The sequence below is a fragment of the Alosa sapidissima genome, chromosome 20 (assembly GCF_018492685.1).
Source record: "Alosa sapidissima isolate fAloSap1 chromosome 20, fAloSap1.pri, whole genome shotgun sequence".
NCBI lineage: Eukaryota > Metazoa > Chordata > Actinopteri > Clupeiformes > Clupeidae > Alosa > Alosa sapidissima.
Genome location: NC_055976.1, coordinates 26,582,733 through 26,610,084, shown reverse-complemented (window position 1 = coordinate 26,610,084; position 27,352 = coordinate 26,582,733). Strand labels below are relative to the sequence as shown.

The 27,352-nt window shown below is 45.0% G+C and overlaps 1 protein-coding gene across 3 annotated transcripts in view; it reads left to right on the top strand.

Moving 5' to 3' along the window:
- Positions 1–27,352, top strand: part of glra4a (glycine receptor, alpha 4a) — a 52,921-nt gene that overhangs the window by 6,712 nt on the left and 18,857 nt on the right. For 2 of the 3 annotated variants that reach the window (XM_042074985.1, XM_042074982.1), the window contains exons 2-5: positions 21,114–21,220; positions 23,146–23,213; positions 24,475–24,698; positions 25,913–25,995. In XM_042074985.1, the coding sequence (XP_041930919.1) occupies positions 21,114–21,220; positions 23,146–23,213; positions 24,475–24,698; positions 25,913–25,995 (482 nt within the window). Of the gene's footprint in view, positions 1–18,046; positions 18,183–21,113; positions 21,221–23,145; positions 23,214–24,474; positions 24,699–25,912; positions 25,996–27,352 lie in introns of those variants that run through there. The other variant, XM_042074983.1, reaches the window with a different exon arrangement.

Here is a 27,352-nt window from a genome sequence, read left to right as displayed (position 1 = left end):
CTTCTCCTCCAGTCTCTGTGCACCATACACTGCACTTCACCTGTCCCTCTCTCCTTCTCTCTACCTCCTTTTCTTTATCCCTCTATCATCTCTCTACCTCCTTTCCTCTATCCCTCTCTCTATCTCTTTACCTCCTTTTCTCTATCCCTCTCTCCCTCCCTCTGCCTCCTTTTCTTTATCACTCCATCATCTCTCTTCCTCCTTTCCTCTATCTCTCTATCCATCTCTTTACCTCCCTTTCTTTATCCCTCTCTCCATCCCTCTGCCTCCTTTTCTTTATCACTCTATCATCTCTCTTCCTCCTTTCCCTCTATCCACCCCTTTGAGCTCGTCCCAATACCTCGCCTTCCCCTAGATTTTTGCCCTAACCCTCGTTTTTGCGCGTGCACGTGTAGGGGTAGGGTGTCCCATTACTTTAGGGAGCAAGGGGGAGTGTTATTTTCCCCTTAAAATCAACCCTCAAAATATAGCCAGGACCGATGCAGGCTTAAAATGAAGTGGGAGATGAAATGATCCAGGATACCGTGCGAGCTGAGCAAGCCAGCCAAATTTTTCAACCAAGATGGCTGACACCGCTGGAAAGGAACAATTGCATTGCTCATATATTTTCGCAAATAAGCATATTAAAATTTCGAAATATGTTGGAATATGTTACTTTGATGCACATCCAAAGGACTGTCGAGTTTTGAACACTAATGTTAGAAAATATCTCACAAAGCTATCTGACTGCCCATCAAATAACATTATATATTTGATCTGGGTAGTTTCATCAATATTTAGGATGTGTGTTTCGGCGTTCACATGAACACGAATATATCTGTTGATTAACCAGATGTAGATAAACCAACACAGCCCACACAATACTCAACATGACCGCTGGAACCAGCATGTTCCTGAATGAAAATAGTAGTAGGCTACTACCGGTAGACACGTCGACGCTGTGCGTGACATAGGTGAGCACGTTCATTACGCTAATTTACATATAGGGGTGTCCCAATTCATAGGGAAAGATCTTCACCCCCATTTCCCTCGTCGAGGGGACTTTACTGTCGAGGGCAATCAAAACCAAATGGAAGTTTTAAGGGGGGAGAAATGGGACGGGCCCTTAACCAAATGGAAGTTTTAAGGGGGGAGAAATGGGACGGGCCCTTTGCCTCCTTTCCTCTTCACTCTCAGTCTTCCCCTCTTCTCCTGAGTGCTGATGTCATTGTCATGCATGACTAATAAAGAGCTCTGAGATGTCTGTTTGGGCGATGGCGAGATGGACTGGAGTGTGTCTGAAGTGTGTGTGTGTGTGTGTGTGGGGGGGGGGGGGTGTTTGGGAAGTGTTTGGGGTGGGGGGGGGGGGGGATTACAACTGTGCTTGTCAGATAACAGGCCGCCACCGACACCGTGAAATCTAAGAGCTCACACGCACTCGGGCCGTGTAATTCCCTCCAAATGCGGAGTAAAATAGTGGGGGCGGTAGAGGCTCTCCCCTCAGAGGTTAGATCAAATTAAATCCAGCTGCACTCGAAGTCGCTGAGCAAAAAACAGCCACCGTCCACTAACCTCCGTGAAGAGCCATTGAGCCATTGAGTGGAGGGGGGGGGGGGGGGGGGGGGTTGTGAAGAGATGTGTATCCAGGGCCCTAGCTCTAATGTCCACTTTGTTGAGATTGCGTCTGGCATCAGCTCGGTTACGAGAGCGGGTTGCCGTCTCGGGGGTTTGTGCTCCACCGGTCAGTTGCCATGACGATTCACTGTTATTGATTGCCCCAACCGGTGCTCTGGTTCCATTACCTCGTGTCCTGGCGGCTGATGCTATTTAATGGGCTGGGGGGGGGGGGGGGGCTTGGGAGCAGGCTATGGCAGCGGCGGCCGCAGTGGCACAGGGGGCCTGCAGTCACGGTGCTCTCTGAAGGGCAAAAGCTCAGGCTGCCCGGCTCCCGCTGGGGTCAGAACTCAGGCCCGCGCTGCCCAGCGTCCTGCCCATTAGCAGGATTGACTGACTGTCCTTGAGTGGAGGAGCACGGAGCCCCATTCAGAGCGACCGCGGGGGGCCGTAATGTCCGCTATGCTATATCGTCGAGCAGCCAATTTCCAGCGGACCACTCGGCTGCGTGTTTAATAGGAGGGACAATTGGACGGCGTGGCTGGTGTGGCGATGAATTGGATACAGTCGTGACCACTCAATTAAGCAGTCACTGCTGCTCATCTCGCAGCGCCGCGGAAATGTCCCTGCTGTTACCTTTGCTTGATTTGAATGAGAGCATAACAGAGACACGTTAGCTTGCTAACGGGGAAACTGTTTCATTCCACTGTCTCTGTCTCAGACAGACTGTCTTGTCTGGCATAATCAAAGGCCCAGAAACTGCCGTTTTTTGTTCCAGCTCTAGTCAAATTGATAGCGAGTTTTCAACATCACGAAAATAATTGTTGAGAGAAATCTTAGTCTCATGGACTTATCTATCCATTTAACAAGAAACAAAACAAATCCAACAAACCAGGTTTGAATACATTTATGAATCAGAAAAGCCTCCATAGATTCTGCTCTTCCTGGCTGCCAATTATTTTGTGACACCCCAGCATAAGCAGACTGTAGGAGTCCACCCCCTGCCTTCTTTTGGCAGGAGTTAAAAAGTTACTGTGGCTGTAAGAACTCTCATAATAAAATGTTAACTTGTAGCCACCATTGCTCGTTGCTTGCAGAATATGAGAAACATACTGTCTAAACATCCCGAATCCTCTAAACTAATTGGCAGCGTTCTCACATCACCTTAGCTAACCCTGCATGTCAAGCTCTCTGTCTAGCCGAGTGAATGAAGAGGCTTGGCATTAGCCATGCATTGCCGCGCTCGCCTTCTGGTTATCTGCCAGACGCGCACACAGCCAGAGCCCCGTTTAGACTTCCATTACACGGCAGTGCCTCCCTCTCTCTCCCTCCACCTTTCCTTCTCTCCCTCTCTCTCTTTCTGTCTTTCTCTCTCTCTCTTTCTCTCGGTCGAGCAGATGCCAGCCACAGGGGGACACCTTACCTCTCGCCTCCACTTTCACCTCACCTTGAGGTCCGCCAAAAACAATCCCGACCACTGACCACCCCCTACACACACACATACAGTACAAACACACACACACACACACACACACACACACACACGCCTAACCCCAATCCTTGTCTCTCTGTGGGCAGACTGCGGCCATGTTGCCGTACGACAGCTGGAAGCTGGGACCTGTTTCAGAACTGCTTGAGGTCAACACTGTGTTTGCCTTTTTTCGAAGATGAGCGTCGTCATGGCTCAATGGGTTTATCCCCTTCTTTTTTTATCTCTTTTTTCCCGTCTTTTTTTCTCTCTTTTTTCCTGTCTTTTTTTTCGCCCACAGCAGCAGTCCGCCTGGGGCCTTTCAAGGCAAAAAAAAAACATTTTCTCCCTGTGAGCCGGCGAGAGGTTTTCTGGCCATTTTAATATATCGGCAACACAGGGGTGGCACAAGGTGGCCATTTGGGCTGGTTATTTTGGAGACGGTCAGATAAGGACAGACGTGGTTTGAGGGACGGACGGTCAAGCTGTATAACCTGGTCTCCGAGGGGGAGCTCCTCTCAGACAAAGCTGGCGTCTGGAGGCAGGCATCTCCAGTGAGAGAGTGGCGGAGCATCTCTGCTGTGGCTACCACGCTGCTTCCCTTTTCTCTGCTCATAATGGGCTGTTGTGAGAAGGACAACCTGGTGCCCTCAGTAAAAACAAAGCAAGAAAGAGAAACACATCCGGTGCATCATAAAGTGTAACCGCGGGGTGTCTTCTAAGAGCCTGAAACCTCTGCATTAGCTAACAGAACAAAAACACAGAGGAACGAGAGAGAGAGAGAGAGAGCTAGTGAGTGAGAGGAAGAGAGAGAGAGAGAGAGAGCAAGCTAGTGAGTGAGAGGAAGAGAGAGAGAGAGAGAGAGAGAGAGAGCAAGCTAGTGAGTGAGAGGAAGAGAGAAAGAGAGAGCTTGTCCTTCTCCATGCCGTGTGTGCAGCTTAGGAGATGTAGAAAAGAAAGAGGCTCTCTCCTGGTCAAAGCCGAGCCAGCAGAGCTTACTGAGTTCTGGGAGGAAGTCCAGGAGAGGCTCTGTTGCTGCCGCTCCCGCCACCTCCTTCTCTCAAGGCTGGCAACTTTTCCTGCGGGCACTTCACAGAGGAATATGATTGAGCACGCAGCCACCTACTCCAGAGATTAGCTGTGGCGGGGGGCTGCACATTTCCAGGCCTGGGCCCTTCAGTGTGACCTGTGCTGCTGGCTGGGGGAAAGTAGTTTACCTTCGGTCTGTGTGTGGAGCTCTCACATCACAGGGCTGTGCTGAAGCTGAAGTGCTGTCGGGAAACACAGAGTTGATACAGGAAAATCAGGCACAAACTGAAAACAATTACGCCTTAAAGGCACCCTTAACAGTTTTTTGACATTAATGTAACGTTTCCAAAACATTTTGATGGCACATAACCTCATAACATGACGAACGGCACTTATGCCATTGTCTTTTCCGCCCTTTACCAATTACCAACCTCGGGTAGGAAACAAGCAAACCTTTAACATTGGCATAACAGATCTAATCACTCAATCTTAAATGCAAGTTTAGACACATGTGTGACATTTTATCTATTAATTTAAGTTGGATAAAAACAAAATTGGATAAAAATGGTGCCTTATCATGATGCTACTAATGATTTAGAGATGTCAAACATTTCAAAGATATCAAACTTTTATTAAACAATTATCCTCAGGATTTTTTATTTTTAATATTTTTAATTAACATCTGCAATCTTTTTCCTGTCTGTCCCCTCTCTAGTTGAAGTTAAATACCTATTTTTTGCAGTTTGGATTCTTATCGGTTGTATCTAACTGATATTAATTGAGTCTATTCCTCATACTCTAAAGGCTAACTGATAAACTTCCCTGCAATCTTGGGCACACACCTGGCTGCATAAATCACATGACCTAAGAGGCCCTGCTGCGAAGACATCTCTGGATGAGTAGAGCCTCAGCTAGCTTGCAAATACAGACATTTCTTTGGCTCATGACATAAATCTGACAACACAGAGGGCCTTCTCAGAGACTGAGTGGGGGAATTTAGTTAACTACTTGTAGTTTAAACATTTCAAAATCTGACTAAATGAAAGCCCCTAGACAGAATGATGTATGTGTGGTGTGGCAGGCGGGGGGGGTTGGGGTGTAGATACTAACACTGAAGGGTGACATGTTGTAGGTGATGTGGTTTTAGAATATTTAAAGTATTTATTTAGAATAAGGATTTTTGAATATTTTTAAATTTAAATTTGGCTTTACCAGTCTTGACGGCTTGTCATAGTGAGCATACACGCTACCAACAACTAGCTACATGCTGCTTCTATCTGTTTTTACATAAAGAGTGAGTCATCACAAACCTTGTTGTGTCAGGAGTAAATGCAAAGCTTAGAGGGACAGAAATAGATGCACAAACACTCACAGAGACAAATAAATGGGGGGGAAAGACCATGACAATGTTGTGTTGAGTCTTGCGTATCTCTGTCGCCGCCACGCAAACCAGATATGCCAGCACATGTGAGGAGGGACTCTGTGAAACTTCAGCTCCAATCTAATCCATGTCGCAGACGGATGGAGCACACAATGCCAAGTGCCGCTACAGCCCAGCTGCTTTTGAAACACTCATAGCGCTTTGATTTTTCACCTTGACAAAAACACACACACAGGGGTTGGGGGGGGGTGTTATATTTCTGATGATGTCAAACCATAGTGCCATGCGTGAACCATGTGAGAACGAAGCACAAAAGAAGGCCTTTTAAAAGCCCAGAGTGCTGAGCTTATCCGACTCACAGTCTCCTCTCGTTAGATCTGCCACTTTAATAGCATAAAGCTTTTGTTGTTGGCGTTTTCGTTTGAAGAGAACAAGAGAGGGCTCAGCAGTTCTAACATAGCAGGTAATAGAAACTCTTTGATGGCATGTCTAAAGTCAAAATGAATGTGACTACTGATGGTTTTTTTTTTTTTTTTTAATTATTATTACTAGTGCACACATAGTGAGTCACAGGCTAAATACTGTAGTCGCAGATAGTGGATGAGTTAGAAATGCCAATCAAATGGCTTGTTATTTTTCACAGGATTCAGAAAAATTAAATAGTTGTGCTGATCCAGGGTGTATTTGAATCATATCAAAGTTCCAATGATTCAACAGTGGTAGGGATATTTTTCTTAATTTAGTTTTCTCTGGTTAAGTATGCACATTGCAACTGGACAGTGTTATCAGTAGTTGTGCATTGTCAGACTTGTGAGAGTCTGACAGACTAGTGAGAGAGCTGAAACCTCTGCCAGGGATTTTTGCAGTCAAAGTCAACATCCACCATCCCACGCATACAGGCGAATAGCAAAGAGAGTGTGTCTATGTGTCTATTAGGAGACAAAATATGTGTTTATATGAGTGTAGAAGAGAGAAAGAGAGAGAGAGAGACAGAGAGAGATTATTTTTGTAAACCTCCCCTCCAATTCATTAACAGAGGGTTGCTTCCTCCCTGCCATCCAACCATAATAAAGGCAGGCTACCAAGCTGGTGAGAGATGCACTTACAACCCAACGAGTCTCCAGCCCACCAGAGAACGTAAAAGGAAGTCAGGATGGAGCCCGCAGAAGCTCCCGTAGCCTTCTGTAACCGACGGATGGAGAATCGGGGGGGGAAGCCCATGGGGTTCTCTGAGCCAGGAAACCCTCCTGGTGGTGGTGGTGGTGGTGGTGGTGTGTGTGTGTGTGTGTGGGGGGGGGGGGGGGGGGGGGGGGGGTTAGCCTTGTGACTCAGCAGATCCCTCATCCCATGGAGGAGGAGAGGAGGAGGAGAAGAGAGGAGGTGGGGTGGGGTGGAGAGGGGAGGCCAGAGGAGGCGCTGGCGACGTTCTGGGCAGGTTATGATGAATCCCCCTCGTAATGCCAGGTGGCACGGCCATCTATATACACGCAGAGCAGGTAGCAGAAGAGCAAATTAATCACATTCAGCACCAACCAGAGAGTAAGCTGTAATTATATACACAGGGCCCACACACTCTATGTACCAGTACACACACACACACACACACACACACACAACACAGATAGATGAATAGAGGGAGGCTCATGTATCAAAGTGTGTGTGGAGTAGTGTCCATCATAAGAAAGTGTAAATACAGCTTCTCTTACTTACAGCACCATCCAATATCCACCCGTCCATCGCCGTGACTACGTCTCTCCGCCCGACTCTCCCGCTCACCCATACTTGACTGCCGGCCCAATCTCTCCCGCCCCTGTATATCTCATTATGCCAAACAGACACGCTGAGAGACACATGCACACCCACGCTTGATCAATGGGATCCTCTGGAGCGGCATATCCCAAGTCAGCTTTTTAAGCCGTGAGGAATGGCAAGGTGAACCGCAGCTGACAGGGGCAGGAAACTCCATTCAGCGCACCAAGAGGAAGCTTTAATGAAAGCAAATTTCCCTGTCAGTAACCAGGTATTTGTAAGGGAGTGAACAGTGAGCGCTTCCCAGCCTGATATTAACGTGGTCTGCATGGGGTGAGAGGCGCTCTACCTGGGCTAATAACACTGAACCTTTTTTGAAGGGAGTCGGAATGCCATTCAGGCAGTTAAAAGCTGTGACACTTGTCAGGTTTTGTCAGGTTTTGGATGAACATTTTACAGTTCTAATTTGCCTCTCTATAACCTCACCTCCCTAAATACACCCAGGACATTTCTGCATCACTAGTGCTTTTCTCTGATAGATTTTCTGAGAATATAGGAGAGGTTTGTACACCTCCCAAGTCTCTTAACTACAATAATTTGCCTCACTATGTGTCAGTTTCGTTCCTATGCATAAACAAACATGCCTGAATAAACTCCACATGGGACAGTAGTCCATCATGAAGTCCTGTGAGAACAACATGGCAACGCACTGGACCAACTATAGTGCATTGTGACAATGACCGCGACTGGTTTCTACTGTATGTCAGTGCTGGGAGCACTGTTGGAGTCTTAACAGAGCAATCACTTCAGAAGTCCTATGCATGGCTTGGCATGCCACTGCTTTTCCCTGAGTCAATTTTGTTTCTCATGGCTCAAATTAATTCAATGCGCTGTGCTGAATGGCCACAAAAGTAGTGGAAAAGAAATGTATGGACTTATTCACAAAGTTACTCAGCAGGGGTGGACATTTCAAACTCACTCCACACAAACACACACACACAAACACGGGAATGCACTCACGCATACACACACACACAAAGTGAACACAAAGTAGAACCACCAACACCACACTTTGAGAACTCTCTGCTGACAAACAGTGAGCAAGTCTGTCTGTTCCGGGTCGATCAATCCGCCAAAGCAGTAAGTCAAGTCGCAAACTGGCTCATCAACTCTATCCATCACTCCTGCGGTGTTATCCGCGAGTCTATCTCCGGACTTGGGAGCAGTCTTTCAGCCTGACAGGAGGCAGGTCAGCCTGATTCTGAATTACTTTGTCCCAGAAGGTGAAAAGGAAACAGACGGCAGAGGGGAGACGGAGTTCCTGGAATCTATAACATATTAATTCCCTAAAAGTTTAGTGCTCGATTTTTAAAAAAAAAAATGTTGTCCCTCTGGTATGTTTGAGTGATCTCAGAAGAGGATATCCAGTCATACAAATGACTATTTCAAAAAGAGCATTTTCAAAAACCCCTCAGGAAATGTGTCAAAAACCTCTCAATAAATCTTAGTCATGGACTTCTTGATAAATAAGTTGGACCAAACAAGAGACATTGATCATTAACCATGGATGTGGGCAAGCTTTTGAGTCTGAGAGGAGAAGATGTAGCCTAATGAATTAAGGAGTTGATACTGTAACTTTGCATGGGATGAACTCAATTATATTTTGTCTCTCTGATATTCTCCGTTTGCATTTTAATGAAATCATACGAGCATTTTATATTTAATAACACATTCAAATTAATTGAATTGCTTCTTTCCACAAACAAAGGGAAAGGACTCAAGGATAAACCAGGAGAAGAAAAAGTGAACTGAGGGGAGGAGGGAGAGCAAAGTGAGCTCAGTTTCTCACCCTTTCAGTTGTACACCAATTAAACACAGCAACCGTAATTAAGATGTGATGAGGAGAGGGGCGAAAAAAACGGATCCTCTGCTCAGCTTTAATCACGTTACATGGCTTGGACTGTAAATTAAGTATGTGTGTGTGTGTGTGTGTGTGTGTGTGTGTGTGTGTGTGTGTGTGTGCGCTTGCAAACAGGAAATGTTAATGAGAATGCCAGCATAGTGGAGCTTTCAAACGGACAGGATCAGTGGCCTAAAGCGCCGCAGATATTCCGGTTGGCGGAGCTGGGGCCCATCGCCAAATGTAAATCTGCCATCAGAGTGCTCCCTATTGTTTTGATGACACAGGCCAGGCTTGGATTAGAGACAACGTGGGCTTTTTTATGTCCACAGAGATGCCAAGCCTCACTCCGACAAGATTAAAGATTGCATCGCAAATCTGAACACACTGCTCCGTAGCGTGGTGTCAGCGGTGGCGGCGACGGCAGTCTTTTCTGGGTTAGCGCGGATTAGAAACAACCGATTAAAACCTCCGGCTCAGCCGACAGACGGCCACATGTGTGTGTGCGTGTACGTGTGTGTGTGTGTGTGTGTGTGTGTGTGTTCACTCGGAACTGCAGCACAGACACCCTCATGGTGACGCCTCTCCATCTTTCTGACCACTTCATCCAGTTCAACGTCAGCCTGACAGAACAGCCTCCAGCTCCTCAGCCGATGGTCACGTTCCGCCGCAACATCCGGAACCTGTCTCCAACGCACTTCTCCTCTGTGGTTGCCTCCGGTCTACCTCCACTCAACACCTTCTCCTCTCTGGAGGTTAATGAAGCCACTGACTCGCTCTGCTCCACACTGACCTCGTGTCTAGACGAGCTGTGCCCTCTTACCACAAGGCCAGCTCGATCCAAACATTCTCATCCATGGCTAAATGATACCCTCCGATCACAGCGCACCAAACTCAGAGCCGCGGAGAGGAAATGGCACAAATCCAAACTAGCTGACGACCTCAAAAACTACCAGACACTCCTGACCTCCTTCTCAGCCAGCATCACTGCTGCTAAGACTGCTTTCTACAATGACAAAATCAACAGTGCTACAGACACTTGAAAACTTTTCTCAACCTTCAAATCGCTACTCAACCCTCAGCTGCCTCCTCCTCCATCCAGCCTTACTGCAGATACCCTCGCCTCATTTTTTACAAACAAAGTGGCGGCAATCAGCAGTCAATTCTCTACATGCCCACTCAACGCATCTGACTCAGATACCGCACTCCTACAACCTCTAGGGACTGCTGGAACACCTTTTTCAGCATTCACGCCTCTCTCCGAGAGTGAAGTGTCCAGACTCCTGACATGCAGCCGTCCTACCACATGCTCGCTGGACCCCTATACCTACGAGCCTACTTCAGTCCATCAGCCCGACCATCGCTCCAGCTATCACACGTGATCAATGCCTCGCTAACCTCCGGCACATTTCCAACAGCGTTCAAAATGGCCCGGGTAACACCGTTACTTAACAGCTCTCTGACTTCCTTTCACAGAACAACCTTCTGGATCCAAATCAGTCTGGGTTCAAAAGCGGCCACTCTACCGAAACGGCTCTGCTGTCTGTAACAGAAGCCTTAAAAGAAGCCAGGGCGACCGCTCGATCATCAGTACTCATTCTGCTTGACTTATCGGCTGCCTTTGACACGGTTACTCACCGTATCCTTCTCTCTATACTCGCTGACATGGGAATCTCCGGAGCTGCTCTCTCCTGGTTTGAATCCTACCTCACAGGACGCTCGTTTAACGTATCATGGCTTGGTCAGCTATCTGCACCTCACCATCTCACCACAGGGGTCCCCCAGGGCTCAGTGCTGGGCCCCCTCCTCTTTGCTATCTACACCACCTCCTTGGGACAGATTATCCGTTCGCACGGCTTCTCATACCACTGCTATGCAGACGACACACAGCTCTATCTGTCCTTTCCACCTGACGACCCCCTGGTTTCAGCACGGATCTCAGATTGCCTTTCAGACATAGCTACATGGATGAAGGCACACCACCTCCAGCTGAACCTCTCAAAGACTGAACTGCTGGTCATCCCAGCTAAACCTACCATACACCACGACATCAACATCAAATTTGACTCCCTGTCTGTTTCACCGACCAGGACTGCAAGAAATCTAGGAGTTGTTCTCGACAACCAACTAAACTTCTCAGATCATGTTGCCTCAGTCGCCCGGTCATGCCGTTTCGCACTCTACAACATACGGAAAATCAGGACTTACTTGACTCAAGATGCTACCCAACTTCTGGTTCAGGCAATAGTCATCTCACGACTCGACTACTGCAATGCCCTCCTGACAGGTCTCCCAGCCTGCGCAGTGAAACCACTTCAGATGATCCAGAACGCGGCGGCGCGCCTGGTCTACAACCAACCCAAAAGGGCACATGTTACCCCGCTGCTCATCCAGCTACACTGGCTACCTATGGCGGCCCGCATCAAATTCAAGTCTCTAACGCTTGCCTACAAAGTAGTCTCCGGTTCTGCTCCCACCTACTTGAATGCCCTCATACAGACTTACACTACCTCCAGACCGCTGCGCTCCTCTGACGAACGACGTCTAGCTCTACCACCGGTACGCTCAAGCCAATCCAAACTTTTCTCATCTGTTGTTCCTCATTGGTGGAACACACTGCCAGTTCCTATAAGGGCAGGGACATCCTTTTCCACTTTCAAAAAACTCCTGAAGACCCAGCTCTTTAGAGAACATCTACTCTCATAGCAACACTTACAACAAGTCTTACTGATCCTAGCACTCACCAGCCGTTAAACTGACAAGTAACTGTTAAAATACAGCACTCACCGACGCACTTATTCTTACTGTACTCTAATGTGTTTTTTTTTTTTAAACTGTCCTAAAATTGTGATAATTGTTCTAAAACTTACTGTTTACCATGTTGTTAGTCGCTTTGGTTAAAAAAGCGTCAGCCAAATGTAATGTAATGTGTGTGTGTGTGTGTGTGTGTGTGTGTGTGTGTGTGTGTGTGTGTGTGTGTGTGTGTGTGTGTGTGTGTGTGTGTGTGTGTGTGTGTGTGTGTGTGTGTGTGTGTGTGTGTGTGTGTGTGTGTGTGTGTGTGTGTGTGTGTGTGTGTGTGTGTGTGTGTGTGTGTGTGTGTGTGTGTGTGTGTGTGTGTGTGTGTGTGTGTGTGTGTGTGTGTGTGTGTGTGTGTGTGTGTGTGTGTGTGTGTAAGGTCTGTGGTGCAACTGGCTGGGGCACCTGCACCGTACGCCGGCGACCCGGGTTCGATTCCCGCCCCGTGGTCCATTCCGGATCCCACCCCTGCTCTCTCTCCCATTCGCTTCCTGTCACTCACTGTCCTATCATTAAAGGCCAAAAAAAGGCCAAAAAAATATACAAAAAAAAATTAATTATGTGTCTATGCTGTTTAATTGAGATGGATATAGGGGTGGGTAGGGGTGAAATCCATGCCTCTACAAGGTCAAACAACTTCCCCGGGTGGAATCTACTCCCTCTGCAATAGATGCCATAAGCTCAATGGAGGTTTTTTTGTGCAACAACCCAATTTTTCAACAGGGTTCTGCAAAAATAGAGCTAGTATTCCTGTAGTAGAATAATGTCACAAAGCCTCACAAAGAAAAGATGCAAGAGAAACCATAGCAGCCAGTATAGCCTGCAGAGTCCTGATGATTCAACTAGTGTTTATAATGATGTGAGAGAAGGGGATCAGAGAACACTGTTCTTATGAGATGATCATTTCAAAACTCCCCAAAGCTTCCCATTGTGTCGTAGTAGCTAGAACACAAATTTAGTTTGAACTTGGTTACATTTACCTGGCGTCTTAATTAATCTTTTTTTTTGTTTTAATCCTCAACACTTTTGTTATGTTTAGCTCTCATCTATACTACTCTAGCGGAGCGTAAACACTGTTGGCCCCGTATTACGGATTTCCTATTTAATGCGGATAGACAAAACTAGACATTTAAAAAAGATGAGTAACGGTGTGATTCATCACTGATTCATCATACTCCCATCATGTAACTCTTGTCATAGGACCCTTTCGCAGAAGAATAAGCTCTGTAATTATCCAGGACTACCGACAGTACCTACATGGATATCTACTAGCCTGGATTTTCCCATGCTGCCTTACGCACAACATTTTATTCACGCTGCTAGGCAGCCTGGATTCCATGGACTTTGTTTTCACATCAACGGAGGAACCAATCACAGAACCAATACAATGAAGCTCTGTATCAGCTCTGTAATTATCCACCACTACCGACAGTACCAACATGGATATACAGTAATTACAAGCTTTGCTTATGTAACCGAGGTCGTAATTGGTCCACCGCTCACGGCCCTCGAACCCGCACACCTCCGCTCACGGCCCTCGAACCCGCACACCTCAACACACACCGGCATGGGAGTCGAACGCTCTAACCACTGAGCTAAAAGCCCAGGCTTCCAACTCAGCAGTTAGAAGTGTTCTTAAGGTTAGGGCTGTGAGGATTTACACAGGCAACTAGCACGCTAGCTCAGTTCGCCTCCGTTACACTTGCTGTCTTTTTGGCAGCTATTGCTGAGTTAAATGCTGTATTTTACAATGCTGCAGCTACCTACGTAAGAGGCAGGTTGAGCCTATTGCTCAAATGTTAATGTGATGTGCTGAATACTCTAGTATGGACAATGATCATTTTCATTTTAAAACATAAACAAAATAATGTGGATGCGGAATTTCAGTCCAAAGTCACTTTTGGGAAATCCAGAGCCACAAAAAAACACCAAAGTCAGAGATCCATTATGCTGGATCCACAGATCAGACCTCTCGCTCCCCAACAAAAGCCCCGTCATGGCTGGGGGGAAATGCCTTCTCCAGGGCCTATCTGGCCTCAGTTTCAATCTCTCGCTCACGATGAACACAGCTTGACCCCTCCATCTGATGTGCCAATTCCTCAAAATGTGTCTCTAAGCCTGGCCATTTGTACAGCTGATGCTGCGCTGGGAGGGAGGGGGGTGGGCGAGGGGGCGGGGGGGGGGGGGGGTTATTGAAGACCCCCTCTGTGGACAAAATGCCGCTCACATGTCTCTATGAAAAGGGTCATCACCATCGAATGGCAGTGGTCACGTGGGCAAAGACAAATGTGCGCGAGAAAATTGCAATGTGCTCTGAAAAATCCTATTCCCCAATGATGCTATTGATCAAAAGAGAGCAAGCAGGCTTTACATTGACAGAAGCCGTCCAGTCAGACTCAGAGGAGGCTATATGGTGTTTCTGCTTTAATGAAAACAAGCCAGAGCATGCCATCAGCAATACATTATTGTAAACGCCAAAATGACCGGTCCTTAAGAGCAACCGACCATCCGTCAGCCTTCACCAAGGATTTAAAAAAAATCATGTTTGCTCATTTCCTGCTCTGGTATTTGCTCTGAGAGAGAGAGACAGAGGTGTGAAAAATGTCTTATTCAGTGCAGAGGATAAATGCAGCTTGCAGGGGGGCTGCCGTTGCGGCACTACTAGTGTCTATGCACAGGGGAGATTCACATGGGTGCAACAGGTTGTAAGATCTGTTTAATTCCCCACTTCCCGTCTGTTCTCCTCTGAGCTTCATGCATGGGAGTCTAATGATGGCGCTCCCACTAAGCTCAGGTTGAATCCAAAGAATGGCCACGTTTTTGGAAATTAATATGGATTCTGATCACTGGTTCACTAATGAAAAGCAATTAGAGGCATATGTTTGCAAATCAAGTGTGGAATATGGGCTCCATCTAATTGAAACTAATCTGCTCTGGAAAATAACCTATGAAATAAAAATGACTTTGGTGTTTTTTTGTGGCTTTGGATTTCCCAGTAATGTGGGTAATCATTTTTGACAAATATGCATTATTTAAACTAAACTATACACTCGTATGAATATATTATATGCCATCATCTATTTGAATATACTCATATAGATATATTAAGGGGTAAAATAGCTGGTCTTGAAATCCCAATCTGGTTCTTTTGTCATGTTCAACAACACATATTTTCCTCCCTGATGGCTTGCATGTTCAGATAGCATTTCTAACACTGTATATCATACGTTGATTTTTTTGATGGTGTACCTTTGCTTTGGGACAATGTGTGTGTGTGTGTGTTCAAAGCAGTATCCGCACAAGATACATTCTGTTATTTCCCAATTGTCTCATTATCTTCACATCCATCTGTTGGCGTAGATGGCAGCAGACCTGGGTAATATGTTATGGGCACCCCTGTCACACAGCTCTCAGCACACAAGGCTTCATCCACCCGCACACACTGTCATGCCCTACAGCATGCTGCCACAATGCCAAGACAGCCTCCGGCAAATGATAGCATCTTCGCAAGTAAATTAGGTCAGTGATTGTGTTTTTGAGGAATGCTTGGGGCTATATGAGACCTCAGAAACCTATCTGTTAACTGGAGCGTCGGCAGAGACATTGGTGCAAATATTTTTGGAACTATTGTGGCAGGTGTTGGAGAGCAGCAACACCAAACAGCATCAGGAATGATAATTATAAAGATAACTATAACTGTAGCAATATGAGCTGGCAAACGATAAGGAACATCTCCCCTTGTGTTAATGAATGTGATGTCTAAAATGTTATGGATTCTGACTGGCCATCAGCTTTTTATCATTCTCAAAACAAATCACTCTGAAAGTGATCCCCAACGATATCCCCAACAAATCACTCTGAAAGTGATCCCCAACAACATCCCCAACAAATCACTCTGAAAGTGATCCCCAACAACATCCCCAACAAATCACTCTGAAAGTGATCCCCAACGATATCCCCAACAAATCGCTCTGAAAGTGATCCCCAACGATATCCCCAACAACATCGTGTCATTATAGCTCTGAAAGTGATCCCCAACGATATCGTTCTTCATGTCGTTATAGCTCTGAAAGTGATCCCCAACGATATCGTTCTTCATGTCATTATAGCTCTGAAAGTGATCCCCAACGATATGTGTGTCATTGATATCAGCTAGAACAATACAGATGTGGGGCAGCAGCATGTGCATACATGGGGTCAGTTAATGAAGTCACACCTCAACTCCACAACCAGTGGACCGTCTGGGATTCCCTAAGTGAAAAAGTTAAAACTGTTACATTTTTTTTTTCAATTGATATTCCAGGAGAGGGTGCAGAATTCTGAAGTAATGAGGCTCTTTGTGTGCAACAGTACGGTGGATCCCCACTTTGCCTCTTATTTGAGATAAACCTTTCACTGAAAATGAAATGATGACAGGTCTTCACTGCGCCAACTCCACCACGCTCAGCATTCAATGTGAATACATTACATGGAATTCAAATATGAAATGAAATTATATAGAGATCCTGTGGCAGTGAGGCTACATTGAACTTCGAAGCATTGCTTGCATGTTCTGGGTACTGTATAGCTTTTAATGAGTCTTGTGCTCATTATCTCTGCGTGTTTTTAACAACCTCTCAGGGGTTACACATTGGTTATCTATTTTTTCTCAAGCTGTTTAAAGGACAGCAACTGCTTTACAGTGCAGGAGGCTCCCCAAAGAATCTCAGACTTAATATTCAATATCAACGAGCATATCTATAAATCATGCATATCAAAATGTCTCATCTCATATTCACAAATACAAAAATGTCAGTACCTTGCACTGGGTAGCATCCACTTCCTCTGTCAGTCCACTTGTTATGTAACTTGACACCCTGCACAAGTGGTCGATACGATGATGGGACGGCACTGCACTGCACTGGGCTTTCCTCAGGCTGTTGGGGATTAGTGTGTAGACGTTGGCTGAAGGTGTTCACTCATATAAAGAGAAGATAGATTGATGGAGGTTTTGTGTCTTACCCTATTAAAGAGACACAATGTAGAAATTCCCCTTTGATTCCATTTTCGACGTACTAGGTATCCATTCAGCGCTAAAAGGGTACCCAAAGTGACAAAAACCTACCTACCTGTGTCCTACCTGTGTCCTACATAGTACATAGTACAATCCCAGGCATTCAGGGCACACATGGGCAATGCCAGCGACACCAAGTCAGTCTGGAGTCAAAATGAGTTTGAAGTCATTGTTTTAAGGTAAAAGAACTACATTGTGTCACTTTAATATTAATTACCACTTTAATATTAATTTCCCCCAAAAGAGGGGAAGAGGGTATTGATATAATTTCTGTGTGTGTGTGTGTGTCCACCTTTAAAAGTACTGGTCCGATTTCCTTCAAATTTTTATACACAGCAGAAGGCCACCACGTCTTGGTCCTCCTACATGGTCATCTCGGTCAAATGATCGGCTCAGAATCTAGATTCTGTAATGCGGCTTCACTTTGGTTGATATTGCGCGACGGGGCGCGGATCTGCAGTCACCTGACTGCTCTTGATCAGAGTTTCTGCACAACAGAATTAATGTTTTCTTTGTAGATTTGCAAATTCAAACAGTGCAAAGTGTAAATGTATAGCGCACAGCATTAGCGAACAGCATTACAGAGCAGAGTTACATCCCTATAAAATGGCAAAATGTACACAGGTTTATTGCTGACATAAATTGCAAGAAACAATCTGGGGAGGATAATAAATGGTTGACAGGTGTTTTGACCAATTGTTTAGCCAATTCTCTCTGATGCAGCTGAGTCAGCCAGCAATTTGTCCAACATCACTTGTTTATGACGTGCCAGCTGAAAAATACTGACTTTTCATGTTAGGGGCCTTATTGCGGATATCTTGTCTAGAGTCTTGTCACATTAAGCAATTTACATTAAGCAATTAAATGCAAATGGAAATTGCTACGCATCTACAAAGTTTCTTGATGTGTTAAATGCCATTGCAAGGTATTCTGCTGAAGGCTTCGTGCCAATGTTCAGTCACTGGTACAGAGTTGTGGGCGGTGGGGGGAATGTACGCATGGTGGAGGTGGAGCCTGAAAGGTCAGTCTCATTAACTGCCCCCACGCCGCATCTTAATGCCCCCCGGTGATGCGGCGGTCTGGTCTGAACAGCTCGTTGCTGCCTCGCTAAAGCCCTGTCAAGGATCATTACCGACGACCCTAACACCCTCACCGCCATGGCGCCACCTCGGCACTGTCAGACCGCAGCGGAACACTTTACATTAAACTTCAGGTGATTCAGCAGAGCGCCACTTTTTTTCTTCTTTCTTGTTCTCACTCGCTGGCACTTCCATTTCTCCGGGGTGGCAGTTTTTATCCGCTTTTTAGAAGAAAAAAAAAAGGAATCTGTGTCTTTTCTAATTACATAGAGAAGAATATGCATGCGGCCAATTATGAATGTATGAGGGCCATCGGAGAGGTCATCCTGGGCCTCCATAACCAACTCCTCTGGAGAATAGTGAGTAAAAATGCTGTGGTCAGCACATATGACTAAGCTACAGAGCGTTACAAGATTGGCATAGACCTCCTACAGTGAGTGTGTGTGCCTTGTATTGTTTGTGCCCGTGAGTGAAAGCTTCAGATACCTCTGTGAAGTTATGTCACTAACGTGAATGTTTTCTGTGCTACCTTGAAAACAACTATCGGGTTTATCTAAGGTAACTAACTATGTACAAATAGAAGCAATGCTTAGAAAGGTAAAGGTGCTTTCTTCGATCCAAAAGGTTTTTGAACAGCTAGTGGGACGTGGCCAGAATTTCTCTGCATTTAAGGAAGAGTATAATGGATGGTAATTAAGGACCGCAACTTTAGAACATAAGAATACATGTTGAGTCACACAACTCAGTTTCAGTGAGAAACAATATTGTCAACATTGAAAAAAAGATATTGTTTCATTGACATGTTGAAAGGATGCAAGCAGGATCTGTTGTCTGTGTGAACATACATATTGTCTAACCTGGACCTATCTGATAGTAATATAAATGGAACATGTCTTATTTATGTATCTATTTGTTTTGTTGGTGATGCTCTCCATGCACTATTGAAATGATTCTCTGGGATGCACACTAACATGGGCCATCATATTAAAGGAGACTTGTTTATCATGTGTCAATATTTCAATAAGGCTAAAAAGATAACTGTCATGCGCCAATTCGCTTTTGAATGCTCTGAGCCACAGCCAGTTGCAAATCCTCTGCCTGGAGAAAATCAGTTTTCTACAGTTGTCAAATGAAATGTGATTGTCATTGCAGCTTTTGTCTTTGAAAATAACTGTTTGTTTTTTTTGGAACTAAGTCTTTTTTTTTTCAGCGTAAAACATTCCATTGATGAGAAACGCATAATCATGTTAACGTGTACATGTATCTCTTCCTAAATGAGCTGTATGCTTATTGTATGCATTTCTATGATATTTGAGGTATATTGTAAGTCTTAATCTCCAATAATCCGTGAGGTTTGAATACAGTGGTGATGAGTATGTGTGTCGATCAAACAACTCCTAGCAACTGCAGTTCTGAAAGACTTGGATATGGATCTGGCAGGCTTTCAACAATTACCATCTCAGTGAACGTGTTCTGATGAACTGCCACGAATCAAAATTCCGCCCCGGTTCGCTCCGTCGTCTTTAAAAATGTATGCTTCATGTTGATTTTCTCTCACAGGAAAAAGAAAACACAAGCACCAGCACTAGAGTAGACGCAGTGATGGAACAGAGAAAAAGAAACACCTTCTCGTACTCTTTATTTTTTATTTATTTTATTTTATTTACAAAACACTTTTAAAATGTGTTTCGGATGCAGTGCTCCTATATATTCCAGCAGTAAGGATTAAAAAAAAAAAATGCAGTCGTGTTACGCTCACGTGTACACTCGGCTGAATTAAATCGTCTCAAGTCACCCGTACGGAGGCGGTCAGCATAGATGAGTAAAATCGTTATACGCCACAAACGGCACGGCGCCATTTAGCATTTGGCGAAACAGCCCCAGACCAAGTGGGCAGACGCTCTGAGTTCAGGGCGCCTCAGCGATCAGAGTCTACAAGGCGCATGAGTCACCCCAACACAGAGAGCCCTCGGGGACAGGATTTGCGGCGGCCGAGCAAGACTTCACAGGCGTGCGGGCGGGAGTGGAGGGAAGGGGGCTGGGGGGAGGTTGTGATCCGCTCACAATTGCATCAAAAGAGCAGGAGAGGAATCTGTGGCACCACAGTGGAGCGCAGTGAGGGTGCAGAGTGGTGGTGGGACGGGGATGGAGCAGGGGGGGGGGGGGGGGGGGGGGTATGCACAGGAGGACAGGCCCTTGGGCCCTGGGATTTCTTTCTGTGGCCTGTCGGATCTGTCAGACGCGTACACACACACACACTCCCTCACTCACTCTCTCTCTCTCTATCTCTCACTCACACACACACACAAACACACACACACACTCCCTCACTCACTCTCTCTCACTCACACACACACACACACTCTCTCTCTCTCTCTATCTTTCTCTCTCTCTCTCTCACACACACACACACGCACACACACTCTCTCTCTCTATCATACACACACACACACACACACACTGTGCCAGGGCTTGGGGCCTGAATCAAAGTGCTCTCCCCCAGTGTGACATTCTCAGCATTTCAATTGAGCCGTCAGTGTGTCAGGAGCTGGAGTTAGCACCCTCTCGCTCTCACTCACAGGCCTGACCCGCTTCACTCACACACCTGAACAGCTGCCCTGCGCAGGGGCAGATAGTGATAGCTCTTAAGAGTCTATGTGTGTGTGTGTGTGAGAGTGAGAGAGAGAGAGAAAGTGAGTGTGTTTGATGGGTTGAGGTCCATTGGACCTCCTGCTGTCCACCCTAGCCTCACTGAACAGATGAACACAAATGTCTGAAGGTTTAATTTACAAAATAGCACATACTGTAACCCACAGGAGTACAAACATGTCTACTGTTAAATTAGCACATAATAATAATAATAATAATATCCCAGCAATAAGACTAGTAGAGTTAGTGTATTATAACTGATTATGCTCATTCAGTATGATCATTAATGTACCTGTGGGAAAAGTCTTCTCTTTCAGGCACTCTACCTGTTTCTTTACATTTTGCTGTTTTCTATTCTTCTCTCCCTTTCACTAACCTTACCCACTCACCTCTCTCTCTCTCTCTCTCTCGTTCAGACCTGGCAGCTCCAAATCCCAGAAGCCCTTGTCCCCATCTGACTTCCTTGATAAACTCATGGGCCGAACCTCTGGCTACGACGCGCGCATCAGGCCCAACTTCAAAGGTGATTGCACAAAGTTGTCATGACTGAGTATTCACTTTCATCCTTACCCCTGTACCCCCCAACCTCTTTATTTCAGCATTAATTAGGCTGATTGAGGACAACCTTTACTGGTCCTGCATTTTCATTTCTCTTTTACGTAGTATCATAATCACAGCCACGGCCTCGGCCACCGTTTTTTTCTGCAGGCAAATCCTCTCTCTTGATCCTTTTCTGCGTTGTTGTGGTGATACGCCCCAAGGCTGCTATGCTTAGCTTGATTCCATTGCTTAAGCAAATCGAAACACTGAGGCAGACTGAGGCTTTTTTTGATCCTGAATGTCAACACCATTCCGTCCTGTTAAAACCATGTGACTTGTGGCAGCGTCCTCATAGTGTTAATCCAGACTGTTAATCCACGGCATGGTCACTGCTCAGTGTTAATGGCCGTGCTGTTTTTGATTGGCACAAACAAAATGAAGTGAAAGACATCCTGGCATATAGAGCCACAGACCCATGGTGATAGACTCGCCATATCATGATATCAGAAAAATGTAAACTAGCCAATGCACAAATTACAGATGTGCTACATTCCTATTTACATTGCACTTTTTAAATATCTCAGGCTGTTACAAAGTTGTATGAGTCAGTGCTGCCTTTACTTTTTAATCTAAACAATTTAATGTCATTTATTATGAGATCCAGTCTTATACTTCAGTCCTTAACACTTGTTAATTAAGTGTTTATAACTGTTTAATTAAGTGTTATTACTGTGGAATATGAACGTGATAAAACACTTTAGTTGAGAGGAGGTTGTTATTATCATAATTTAGACTTGTACAGCCATGAAGCAATCCACAGATGTTTTACCACACTGCACCTTAAAGGAAAATTCTGGTATTTAGCACTTTGAGTCCCTTTTCTGGTTTGTTTTGGATGAAGAGTGGTGGACACCGAAATTTTGACGATTGGTCCGGTCTCGACCTTTCTGACTCGATTTGAATATTGTTTTGAATCGCCTTTGACTAGTCAGAGTGGCTGCCAGCAGGCATACTGTAGGCTACTCAAACATGAAAATGAACCCTTAACGTTCATTTTCAAAACTGTGCAACTCACTGAGTGGTTAGTGGTGTTTGTTGATGTTCCAAAACAAGTAGCGTAGCGAAATACAGTTTCTGTCGTGTTTTATTTGGCATTTTGTAAAATCCCATTGATTTCTGTTGGAAGACTCATTGCACGTTGATATTACTGCGCCACCGTCTATGCTTCAGGTTCAAATATTGAGCGGTTGTGAATAGTTCCAAAATAGCAAATAAGACGGCTGGAAATCATACATTGCGCCGATATATTTGCTTTTAATAATCAACGAACACCACTAACCACTCAGTGAGTTGCACAGTTTTAAAAATGAACGTTAAGGGTTGTTTTAGGACATGTTTGAGTAGCCTAAAATATGCCTGTTTGCAGCCACTCTGAGAAGTCAAAGGCGATTCAAAATGAGTCAGAAAAGTCGAGACAGGACCAATCGTCAAAATGTAGGTGTCCACCACTCTAGTTCATCCCAAACAAACCAGAAAAGGGACTCAAAGTGCTAAATACCGGGATTTTCCTTTAAATATTTGATTAGATTTAAATTAATTTTGCATATGGGATGTTTGTGTTGTTAAGTGTGTTAAGTGTATGCTTACGCTGCACTTTCAGAATTCAGACACTAGCCATATTAGAACATGTTTGATCATATTTAACTGAATTCAGACACTAGCCATATTAGAATATGTTTTGATCATATTTAACTGAATTCAGACACTAGCCATATTAGAACATGTTTGATCATATTTAACTGAATTCAGACACTAGCCATATTAGAATATGTTTTGATAATGTTTAACTGAATTCAGCAGCTGTAGGAGTTGTATGATGCACAAACAGTGTTGTTTTTGTTTTCTCAGGTCCTCCTGTAAATGTCACCTGCAACATATTTATCAACAGTTTTGGGTCCATCACAGAAACAACAATGGTAAGTGACCTTGATTATTAATTATTCAGATAAAGCTTTCATCTATATATCTTATCCAGGCTTGTAATATCCTTGCACCTATGAATTAGTTACTTACTTCAATGGACTCACTGGATGTCAGTGAAATGGCTGAAAAATCATCTCCATTCCCATGGGGTCATCTGACCTCTGACCTCCAGCTTCACCCATATGACCACAGCATCAGCTCATGAGCAGATAATGAGCTCACCACCAAGCAATTAAAAACCAAGGGAAAATGGGGGTGGGAAAAGAAACGAATGAGTCAAACAATGCGTGTAGGAAACAGCAACAACAGACCTCGAATAAAATACTCAGTCCCTTGAGCTTCATCTGGAGGCAAACCGCTTGATCAGCAGAGAATACAACTGCCCTCAGTGGCCTCTAGAGAAAAATACTTTCGGACGGAAGGACCCATGTGGATATCCCTCCCCTCTGCCTATGGCTTTTGTGTATAACCATGTGGGGGATAAATGGGGATGGCTGTTATGGCCTCGTAATGTAGTTTCTGGTGATAAATGTTCTCTGCTGCCCTTTGTGCCATGACAGCGGTGTGATGAGGCAGGCTGGGACGACTGCCTGAGGAATACCCATCGCAAGGCTCCTCTATTACAGTCAGTTCATTAGCCGCCCAGCTACTGTGCGTTATAGGGCAATGAGGGGACTGGAGGAAATTCCCCTCCCAGGGAAAGCCATTAAACATATTCATTAGGCTTCGCTAGAGTGTCACTGGATGTTCACTTAATGGCAGTGGTTCTTTGGTTCTTTTGGTGTGGTTCAGGGGGATAGTAGGTTGGAGATTTAAAAAGTTTTTTTTTTTTGGTAAGTGGAGTGAATCTTCAGAGCAGAGTAAAACTGAAATCACCTTTCATGTTACGGTACTCATTATGACAGACTGTGAAATGTTACATTTATGTCATACTGTAAGTTACAATTTAGTCTTATGTTACATTTGAGTCTTACTGTGTGTTTCAGTTTAGTCTTATGTTGATGAGAAATCACAGATGAATAACATGGTGAGGATGAAAGGAACGTACATAAAAACTTGTGAGGGCTCACTGCCATACAAAGGATTAACGTTCCTGTTTCCCACTCAGCTAAGATGTCTAGGTTGTAGAGAATCAATTTACTTCTCTGCTCGTAACAATGCACCGAACCTGAATGAATTAAATCACTTTATTCTTCTCAGTAATTCCAAATCCTCCATCATGCTTATGCAGACTATTTTCGTTTACTACAACAGGACTATAGACTCAATGTGTTTCTACGGCAACAGTGGAATGACCCTCGACTGGCCTACAGCGAGTACCCTGACGTCTCCTTGGACCTGGACCCCTCCATGTTGGACTCCATCTGGAAGCCTGACCTGTTTTTTGCCAACGAGAAGGGGGCGAACTTTCACGAGGTCACAACAGATAACAAGCTGCTTCGCATTTTTCAGGACGGGAATGTGCTCTACAGCATCAGGTACAGAGGAGCATTTGGAAATGGACTCACAGACTGGAACGTCTCAAGTTACATGTGACCACTGAGCTGAGGAGTGCAGTGCTGAAGAAATAAGCATAAGAAATTCACCATTGGAACAAAATGGCAGTCAATATATCCTGCCATGTAAATATTATGCAGTAAATCACTAGTTCTGGAGTTAATATATGCTGTTTGACAACAGAGAACACATTGTTGCATTGAAAACCATACTGAAAATTTAAACCAATACTAATTATGTTGTCTAGACACACTCTGTTCAGTACACAGTGGTTGTGCGTTTGACACAAAGCATGACTTGTAGCACTGAGATAATCAAATTCAAAACAATAATAAGAATGTGAAGTCCCATAGCCCTCCACTCTGAGCAGGTTACTGTTATTGTTTGGTCTCTTTTGGGAGCACGCCTGCCTGCCATGTGTGGCAGTGAAATGCGCAGCGCGGCACAAAATATTGATTCCGTGTGTGTATTTATTTGCAAACAAATCATTGAGCACCACACGAAAAAAGCCACGCTCTGGGGCCTTGTCCGGAGCGAAGCATAAATTACACACGTTCTGGAGACCTTAAAAGGTTCATCAATCAGCGCATATGTGAGTGAATAAGCTGGGGGGGTGTGTGGGGGGCGGTGTGTGTTTTCCACAGGCTTAGATTTCACCCTATCACAGTGCTATAGAAACAGGGCGCTCTGAGCGTCTAGCGCTTGCGGCTCTTGTCTTTGCTTGAAGCGATGCATTAGGGCAGGTAATTACACAGCCCTCACCCCCACTCGCCCCCAGCTCTATCCAAACTCTCTAATAGCTCAGTCTCCTTCCCCAGGCTCCGTGAGGACTTAATGCACAAGCTCGGCAATAAATAAAAAAGAAGGCTTTTCTGTTCGGCAATTAGTTTGCTATTACCACGGAGCTGCCAGTGTGTGCGTGCGTGCGTGTGTGTGTGTGTGTGTGTGAGACCAAGTTACAAAAAAGAAACAGCGACGGGGTAGTCATGACTTGAGCGTAAGGGAAGTGAAATGTATGATCGTCGAGTTTCTCTTTGAGCCTTTCCCCCTTAGTTTCAGCTTCTTATCTATCTGCTATTGCATGCTTCCTGTTTTCTGTATCTTTCCTCCAACTGCCCTGTCTCCATCTTCTGCTCTCTCTCTCTGTCTTTGTCTCTCTCTCTCTCTCTCTCTTTTTCATTTCTCTTCCTCTCAGGCTCACGCTTATCCTGTCCTGCCCAATGGACTTGAAGAATTTCCCGATGGATATTCAAACCTGCACCATGCAGCTTGAGAGCTGTGAGTCATTTCTTATCCCCTCTCTCTGCTCCTTTCTCTTCTCTCTCTCTCTCTCCTTCTCTCCTCCCTTCTCTCTCTCTCTCTCTCTGTTTCTTTCTTTCTCTGCTTCTATTTGCTTCCCACTCTACTTTCGTGATAGTTCGTCAGCATAGCACCTCAATGGTTTCCTGACATTCAAACAGCATAATAATGTGTGATGTATGTGTGACCATAAAAACCCAACAGCACAAGGAGTAACCATGATATATATATATATATATAAACAATGTCACTACATACAGCGTGAATAACACTATTTAAATGGTGTGGGTGATAGCTGCTAAGATACTGCTATTCAGAGTGACAACTCTATGACCCAGAAATGACAGAGAGAGAGAGAGAGAGAGAGAGAGAGAGATGTCCCTCAAGGGTGATTACATTCAGATTGGTCCACAACAACATTTGAAAAATCCATCTCTATGTGTTTTGTGTGCATTTCTTGCCTATGTGGAAAACATATCAGCTAAACCCACGCTTAAATGCACCTCCCGTGGTCACCTTGATAAAAAGGAAACGTAAGAAAAATAAATGACTCACAGCCCCCTCCGTACCCCCTAGCCCTGATACCATCACAACTCTGGAAACCAATTTCCAGGATATCAATAATGAAACTTTCATTTGGTGTCCCGTATATGATGACCCCCCCCCCCCCCTCCCCCCTCCTCGCTGGCCCCTTGGGTGACCCAACCCCAGAGAGAAAAGGGAACTTAGATGTGGGCGGCAGGTGAACCCAATGGGACACACCTGTAATGCATTTTTTTAAGACGAAAGCTGCTCAGACTGTCTCCCACACACTGGCTGGAGGTGATTGTGAAACACATGGAGAGATAGGTCATGTTCACCCTAATCACACCGTGACAGCTTCTTTCCCCATTCTACACGGTGTGATTTTCATGACTATTTAGAAGAGATTTCATTTTTTTAAGAAGTCCAAATTCTTAAGGAAAGTTTTGAATATGGTGATAGGGATGTTTTGGAGGATTGTGCTTTAGAGGCTAGTTAACAAACTCAGACGTATTTGTTCATGCAGAACATTCAGCGATATCCCAACAGTTTTAGCTCTCATTGTTCAAAGTTTCCCTTCATTATATAATGATGACATTGACAAAAATAGTTAACATTCAGTTGATAATGAACGAGCCGTTGTCTGATATATCCAGAATTGGTGCTCTCACTCACACTATCCGCAGATATTGTTTCTGTGAAGAGTATGCCAGTGTATCAGGCATACACTCATGCCCTCTACCTGAGTCCATGGGGAGATGAAAGCTCCTGGCAAACAGACAGCAGAGCTTTACAGTCTGACAAGTCTATTACG